This window comes from Ctenocephalides felis, unplaced genomic scaffold, assembly GCF_003426905.1.
Source record: "Ctenocephalides felis isolate EL2017-DRISC unplaced genomic scaffold, ASM342690v1 CF-g0.4_SCAFFOLD_01170, whole genome shotgun sequence".
Classification (NCBI taxonomy): Eukaryota; Metazoa; Arthropoda; class Insecta; order Siphonaptera; family Pulicidae; genus Ctenocephalides; species Ctenocephalides felis.
The window spans coordinates 31,171,542-31,179,809 of NW_020537324.1; the positions used below are offsets into that span (position 1 = coordinate 31,171,542).

At 28.7% G+C, this 8,268-nt stretch overlaps 1 protein-coding gene across 1 annotated transcript; it reads left to right on the forward strand.

The window, feature by feature from the left end:
• The first annotated feature begins 316 nt into the window (after positions 1-316).
• Positions 317-7,182, forward strand: LOC113367083 (trypsin-3-like). Its single transcript, XM_026608712.1, has 4 exons — positions 317-406; positions 709-874; positions 2,230-2,491; positions 6,880-7,182. Exons 1-4 carry the CDS (start codon positions 358-360, stop codon positions 7,180-7,182), a joined length of 780 nt encoding a protein of 259 aa, XP_026464497.1. The 5' UTR covers positions 317-357.
• Positions 7,183-8,268: the final 1,086 nt, after the last annotated feature.

Below are 8,268 nucleotides of genomic sequence, written 5' to 3' on the forward strand. Positions count from 1 at the left end.
CTGAAATATTGGACCAAGCCCATTGAATATACAACGTATATGTCCCAATTGCCTAGCTTTTTACGAAGGCGTTCTTATCATATTTAAACTATTTGTCGATTAATTACAATAATTACATATAGCATGTGTAAAGTTAATTATAAAAACTTTGATAGACAACTTGCAAATAATAATCGCTTAGAAAGAAAAGAATGTATATAGTATCATTACGATTTATCTATATCTGTAGTATGGATATAGCAAATAAAAATACAATTGATTATTGTTAACAATTGATAAGAATACAATTTGTAATAAATACTTTGACTTTAAGTATATTAAATTTTATGCGTATAGTTTACAATCAGTGCAATTATAATGGAGGTCTTTCGGTACTTTGCAATTTTCTTTATTGTATTATTTTCTGGTAAGTATTAACAATCGGTATTATAATAAAGTTAAATATATAATAATGAATTACTGGAATTATATTTGATTTTATTAAGCTATGCTTTATCGTACTAAATAAAATAAAAAGGGCTGACCCAGTTGCAGCCATTGTAAAAATTTGTGATATGGAATGGAAACCTTATCAAATTTTACAATGTAATAAAATTTATCTATGAACAAATTGAATGTTCCAATAACAAATCTAAATTTTTAATTAGCAGTAATTTAAATACAAAAGTTTTTCCATGATCAATATATTACTACTATTCATCTTTTCAGGGTCAGAAAGCAAAAATTTGACCGATTCTCGTATGATCGGAGGAAAACCTGCTGACATCAGCGAATTACCTTACGTGGCGTCTGTTTTATACAGAGGTGACCATATTTGTGGAGGAGTCATAGTTAGTAGATATTTTGTTCTCACTGCTGCCCAATGCTTCAAAAAGTACGTAAAATAAATTAAACTAGTTGAAAGTGGTATTTTGCCTTAAGGCAAGTTGCAAAAACTTCCCGAAATGTGTAATAATTGGCTTATAAGTAAAATTTTATTATGTTCTGTAGGACCATGATGTCTATCAACATGAAAAAAATTATAAAAAAAATTTTAACAGTTAATTAGGTAATTAATCAATTAATTAATCAGCACGATTCCCAAATATTACCTTTCAAATAGTTTTTGAATTTTGAAAATCGAGTCAAAATTTTTGGCTTAAACGTGGACAAAAATTTTTACTTTTCTCTTGATTACTACAGAAAACTGAGAAACGATTGTCCTCATCGAGATACATCTAATGGCTTTTAAATTTCAGTTCAGGCGTTTTCGAAAAAACGTCGATGAAAGGTCTAATTTTAACAAACTCCAAAAAAAACGCGACAAATTTTTTTCAAACTTTGACCAATTTTTAAAATTAAACGACTTGTTGTAGGGCCGTAAGATTTTAGTATGATCTACAAGACCATTGTATCTATCGTCAAAAAAAATCATAAAAATCGTCGGAGAAAAATTCAACCAGTTTCAAGCGATGAAAGATTTATTCACGCATACTTCTTTCAAATTTAATCTCATTCGATTCAGAATGGCTTGAAACGTTGAGAAAACATGAAATTGGCAAATCGGATTTTTTGGTGAAAACGTGAACTTGTCCTTCGGGAAGTTAACAAATAGAATTAATTATTATTAAAGAAATATTTTAACAGTACATACGTTTATAAACCAGATATGGTGATCAAAATAGCAATATCTATCCCGATGTGATATAGAAATCTTTAGTAGGTATTTAAAATATCTTTGTCGTTTTCAATTATGGATGCACTTTTAGTCTTTTTTTGCTCATGACACGCACTTACTTTTTCTGTCTTTTTTCTGTAACATATATATATATATATATATACATATATATATATATATATATATATATATATATATTAGTGTAATATTGTTTATTCAGTAGTATATTCACAATTACCAAAATATGTAGTAGGTACGTAATGGAAAAGGCTGTTCTAGCTCTATTTTTATAATTGCTAAATTGTTTAAATAGATTATTTTAAGTTTATACATATTCAAACGAATAAGACTGGGTAGAATGGTTACATTATGTGTTCATATTTTCTTTTCATAGAAATAAAATCAAAAGATCTCAAGGTATATTGATACAAAAAAACTGCCACAAGCCTCAGCTCTCCTACTAGTTTTTGGTCAATCCATATTTTGATTTTAAATATTACCATCCAATCTTCCAAAAATAAAAATATAAAATATATAATTTTAAATAACTTATTTTTATTATCATTTATTAGTGTCCGCAACGAAAAGCAAGTTCAAGTTCGAGTTGGCAGCTTTAGGGCGTACTACGCTGGTATAATTGTGGATGCCAATTTTTATTTATTACATCCCGACTTTGACACCAACTTTACATCTTTCGAACATGATGTGGCCCTTATTAGATTGTCGTACCCTTTAAGATTTGATGATAATATACAACCCGCCACAGTGGCTGATTATGGAGAACAACCACTCGCTGGCACATCAGCAGTAGTCGCAGGATGGGAAAGATTCGAAGTGAGTTTCACTATTTTATAATATTTATTTTATTTGAAAATTATTTAAACATTATTTTTGAAAACGATCTTGGAAGTTATAACAATCATTTATGATTACTTTTTCTGATTTATCTTTGATTTGATATATTATATATCAAAGCCATATACAATAATAAACAAGTAGAGTATAGCATCGTGCCTTAAAGCAAATTTCTGGAACTTGCCCTACCAAAAACTATTTTTTTCTGAAAAAAATTAAATTTGTTTTAAACTTTGAAAAAAAAAATAGATTTTTGCAAAATTTTAAATTTTTGAAATAAAAAACTTTTTTGGAAAAAAAACTTTTGGTTTTTTTAACTTCCCGTAGGGCAAGTTATAGAAATCGCAAAAAATCGAAAATGAAAATTTTTATATATCTTTACGTTTCAAAAGTTTCTGAATATTTTGGCTTACCTTAGAAGAAATGGATGTATGTGTGTGTAACACAGTTTTTAAGAGAACGGAGCGGTCGATTTTAATAATTCAAAAACCATTTTACTTGTATTGACAAGATAAAGAATTGATCAAATTTTTATGATGGCAGGTCTAGCGGTTTTGGAGATCCAATACAAAAAGTAAAAAAAAGCCATTTGGCGATCAAAAATGATCATTAGACATATGCACATCAAATTATCAGATATTTTATAGAGATTTTAACATTAAGTATAAATTTTGTTTACATTCCTATGGGTTCCGTACCAACGGGAAGTTAACAAAATTGATACACATTATTAAAATCTCCATAAAATATCTGATAATTTGATGTGCATATGTCTAATGATCATTTTTAATCTCATAATGGCTTTTTTTTACTTTTTTTACTAGATCTCCGAAACCGCTAGAACTGCTTTCCCAAAAATTTAATCAGTTCTTCATCTTGTCAATAGAAGTAAAATGCTTTTTGAATTATTAAAATCGGACGCCCAGTTCTCTTAAAAACTTAGTTACCGTTTTTGGCACTTTTTGCCCCGGATCTTCGAAACGGCTAGACCTGCCAGTGCCAAAAACTAATTAGCACGTCTCCTTATTAATAGGAATCGATTGTTTTTTCGATAATTTATTTCGAAAAATCGAATAATTAAAATCGGTTGAACCGTGTTCCCGAAATCGTCGACGAAAATTTGTATCCGCACACACACACACATTTTCGATTTTTTAGCGATTACTATAACTGTTAATAGAATTGTTTCTAATGTTTCTAATTATATTACCATTGTTAATATACTTAATAGAAACATTAACACGTAGAAATTTCAAGATGAAAATTATTCAAATACATATTCAACTTTTCATTATCAATAGAAGATAACTTCTACTCAGTGCTGGATTTACAGTAGGGGCAATCGGGGCTATTGCCCAGGGCGGCAAATTTTGGGGGGCGACAAAATTTGGATAGTGAGAAAAAAATTCTATACAATATAATCAACTTTTTTTTCAACAATATTTTTTATTTCAAGAAATATTATTGACAAAGCATAATACGATTGCAATGCAAAATTTGGGAAATAACCGATAACTAAAATTTATTATTTTGGCTTGCCTCCCTCTCCGAACGTAAATTATCAAATTAGTTAATAAGTTATCAAATTTGGCTATTTGGCTAATATAAAGATCCGAAAACAAGCTGGAAGTTTAAGAAAAATATGTTGTTCAGTTCTCGAGCGCTCTTAAAATGACGAATTTGTGCACTTCCAAGCTTATAGCGTCGAAAAAAAAATTAACTAGTGACTCATGGCATTGTGCCTTAAGACAAATTACTGAAAACTACATTTTATCCCGTACTGAAAATTACATTTTATAAAGAGCTTTAAAATTTTTTGAAAAAAGAAAAAAAAGACTTTTAAAACACATTTTTTGTATTTTGAAATTTTTCGAAAATTATGAACTTTTTGCAAAGCAATCGCGCGAAACTCAATTACCATTACCAGCACGTCTCCCCATCAACACAAATCTGATATTTTTTAATTATTCAAGTCGATTTCGAGAACACGGATCAACCGATTTAAATGATTCAATTCCTATTGATAAGGAGACGTGCTAATTAGTTATTTGCCAAGGCAGGTCCAACTGTTTTGAAGATACGGGCCAAAATGCCAAAATTGATAATTCAGTTTTTGAAAAGCGTCCAATATCATTCAAAAAATTTACAGAATAAATAACTGCTTAAATTTGTGGGGCGCAAGTTTAGCGGTTTCGATGATCCAATAAAAAAAATTAAAAAAGAAACATTTGGCGGACAAAAGTGATCATAAGACATATGCACATTAAATTATCAGATATTTTAAAGATATTATAATAATAAGTATAAATTTTGTTTACATATATATATGCGTTCTGTAACATTGTTTATTCGTTAGACTGCGACGCGGCGCTTACGCGCTTCTATATTTTGTCTCTAAGCAACTGAAGCAGCACGATTGCTTTAAAAAAAGTTCGAAAGTTCGTAAAATTTCAGGGATGGGGCGGCATTTTTGTCAGTGCCCCGGGGCGCCAAATTTCTAAATCCGGCCCTGCTTCTACTTATTATCATTTATTTACTACATGTCATTTATTATTGATAAATGAAATTTATTATATTTGTTAGAGAAATTTCTACGTGTCATATGTTTCTATTAATTATATAAACAATGGTAATATAAATTCTCTAATTAGAAACATTAGAGTCATTTTCATTTTTCTTCGTATATTTGATATAAGATAAATCAGAAGAATTAATTAGAAATGATTGTTATAAAATTAATAATTTAATTAATTAATAAATTATTAATATTAAAAAATATTGCTGTATTTGCTAAATGTGTCCACTAAGGATAGTTGTAAATTATATGGTGGAATGATACAAAAATTAGCTTTTGCTTTTACTGATTATTTTAGCTTTTTTCAGAAAAAAGTAAGTTTTTTGTACGTTTTAAATAAATGGCACTAACTAATACTCTGGATTTTTTAAAATCATCAATTTTACCAGTAAAATCTTGATTCTCTTTCCTACAGATTAATTCATTGCGAAGATTGTAAATATTCCAAATTTTGCATTTTAAGATTTTAAAAATATTCATATTCAATTTTTACAAGATCCGAGATAATATACCAACATATAATATTGATTGATTGATAGCTAGACTATCAATCTTTTCTTACTATATCTATTTCATGTGAATATTTTTTAACTTCCCGTAGGGCAAGTTATAGTAATCGCAAAAAAATCGAAAATGAAAATTTTTGCATTTCTCGACTTTTCAAAGGTTTCTGAATATTTTGGCATACCTTAGAAAAAATGGATGTATGTGTGTGTGTGTGTGTGTGTGTGTATGTATGTATGTGTGTGTATGTATGTGCGAATACAAATTTTCGTCGACGATTTCGGGAACACGGATCAACCGATTTGAATAATTCAAAAAACATTCGATTCGTATTGATAAGGAGACGTGCTGATTAGTTTTTGGCAAAGGCAGATCTAGCCGTTCCGGAGATACGGGGCAAAAAGTGCCGAAAACGGTAACTCAGTTTTTAAGAGAACGGAGCGTCCGATGTGAATAATTCAAAAATCATTTCATTTGTATTGACAAGATGAAGAACTAATGAAATTTTCATGAAGGCAGGTCTAGCGGTTTCGAAGATATGGAGGAAAAAGTAAAAAAATGAGCCATTTGGCGGATAAAAATGATCATTAGACATATGCACATCCAATTATCAGATATTTTATAGAGATTTTAACAATAAGTATACATTTTTTTTTACATTTCTATGGGTTCCGTACCAATGCTTATGCGTTAGACGGCGGCGCGGCACTTGCGAGCTTTGACATTTCGTCTCTATGCAGTTCAAGCAGTACGATTGCTTTGAAAAAAGGTCAGAATTTCCAAAATATGTCAAAATGAAGAAAACATTTTTCTTTTCAAAAAAAAATTGTTTTCAAAAAAAAAAATTATTTTTCAAAAAAAAAGTTTTTTTTTCAAAAAAAGTAATTTTTTGTCAAATTTATAGTTTCTCAAAAATCTAATTTTTTCGAAGTAAAATTTTTTCAAAAATGTTAATTGTTTTTAAAAAAATAATAATTTTTGGTACGGGAAGTTCCAGCAATTTGCCTTAAGGCACGATGCCTTAATTGCCTTAAGACAGAATTCCACTTACAGCTAGTTAACTTAATTGACGCTGTTACTAAAACATTTTCTTCAATTTTGCACGATTGGAATGCATACGTCTGAGCTTTAAAATAATATTTTTAATTCGTTGTTTTTTTATGCAGACTAGAGAATTCCATATCATATACAATGGTTTGTTATACTATAAATGACCATGTTATTTATCAAAATGTATAGCTTTAATATTTACATTACATTTTTAAATTTGTTTACTTTTCCTTGATAGACAAGACTAGACATGGCAGGTGATTTGAGAAAAATCAACGTTTCGATAGTCGACGAGTTTGATTGCTTCCTATTTTACATAGAAGAACAAGAATTTACAAAATATCAGCTTTGTGCCTCCTCTTCTAAAAAACATATGGGCGCTTGTAAAGGCGATGTTGGATCACCCTTAGCCGTAGATGGTCTTATAGTCGGATTATATTCTTGGTCAGGAAAATGTGGCGACCCTGAGAAACCAGAAGTTTATTCAAATTTAGCTGAATATTTCATGTGGATCGACCATTCTATAAAAATATTCACCTAATTCAAAAACTATATGCTTTGCAATCATTTATTTATTTGTACGAAACTAAATTTAACATTGTATTTCATTTTTTTATATTTTCTTATTTGAAAATTATCTGTCTTTTGTTAAATATTTTTAAATGAATAAAATATATGGTGAAAAATGATAATTCACATTTATTTTATAATTATTTTTATTTTTAATTTTATAATTTTTTCATTTTCTTTAACTCATTCTTCATTCACTTATAAAACATTTGAATAAATAAAAAATATTTTTTCAAAATCAAGTAAGTTTTTAAAGAAAGGATATATTTACCACTAGTTTTAAGTGACATTTTGATTTAAGAAAGTGTCGAAAACTTCTTAAAAACAATCATCTTAATCAATAAGAATCGAGATTTGACAACGAGAACTAAGATTTGTAAATAAAACTGGTTGTAAGTAGCATTTTGCCTTGGTGCAAGTTGCATTAAGTATCCCGAAATATACACATAATAAACTTAGTCAATAAGAAATGAGACTCAAATGTTTAGGTAAAATGTTCTAACGTTATTTCGAAAATAACTTTTGTTTTCACTAAAAAATAATCAATATAATTTCCAAATGATGTTTTTCAAACATTCTTATAATATCTGTAATTGTATTAATTAAATTGATTGGTTTAACATATGTGATTTCTACTATTTTGGGATTGAAAAATTTATTTTATTTAAGTGTGAACGTAAACTGTAATCAATAGATACCTACAAAACACGGAACGTATATAGATATTTGGCATATATTTTCTTTAGAATTGCTTAAGTGCACGGCGAAATCCTAATTTTTGAAGAATTTTTATAATTCAACCGCTTATCGTAGGTCTATAATATTTTAGTATGTTTTTTAAAATTACGACATCTATCGTTATACGATTTTATCAAAAAATATTCTAACATTTAATTGTGAAGAAACGGCACAGCCGATTTCTACCAAAAACTAAACATTACTGGTTTCTAAATGTTTAATTTTCGATCGCTACGTATAAAGATGTAGAGGTGTGTTCATATGTATTTTACGACACCTACATGAGTTAGGGGGACTGACTGTGCCTAATGTGGCGGCC

What these genes read in the sequence shown, in the direction of transcription:
- LOC113367083 (XM_026608712.1), top strand. Translation starts at nt 358, where the DNA reads ATGGAGGTCTTTCGGTACTTTGCAATTTTCTTTATTGTATTATTTTCT. An exon ending in GCTGCCCAATGCTTCAAAAA is followed by an intron (nt 875 to 2,229) that starts GTACGTAAAATA and finishes ATCATTTATTAG; the next exon opens with TGTCCGCAACGAAAAGCAAG. An exon ending in CAGGATGGGAAAGATTCGAA is followed by an intron (nt 2,492 to 6,879) that starts GTGAGTTTCACT and finishes TTTCCTTGATAG; the next exon opens with ACAAGACTAGACATGGCAGG.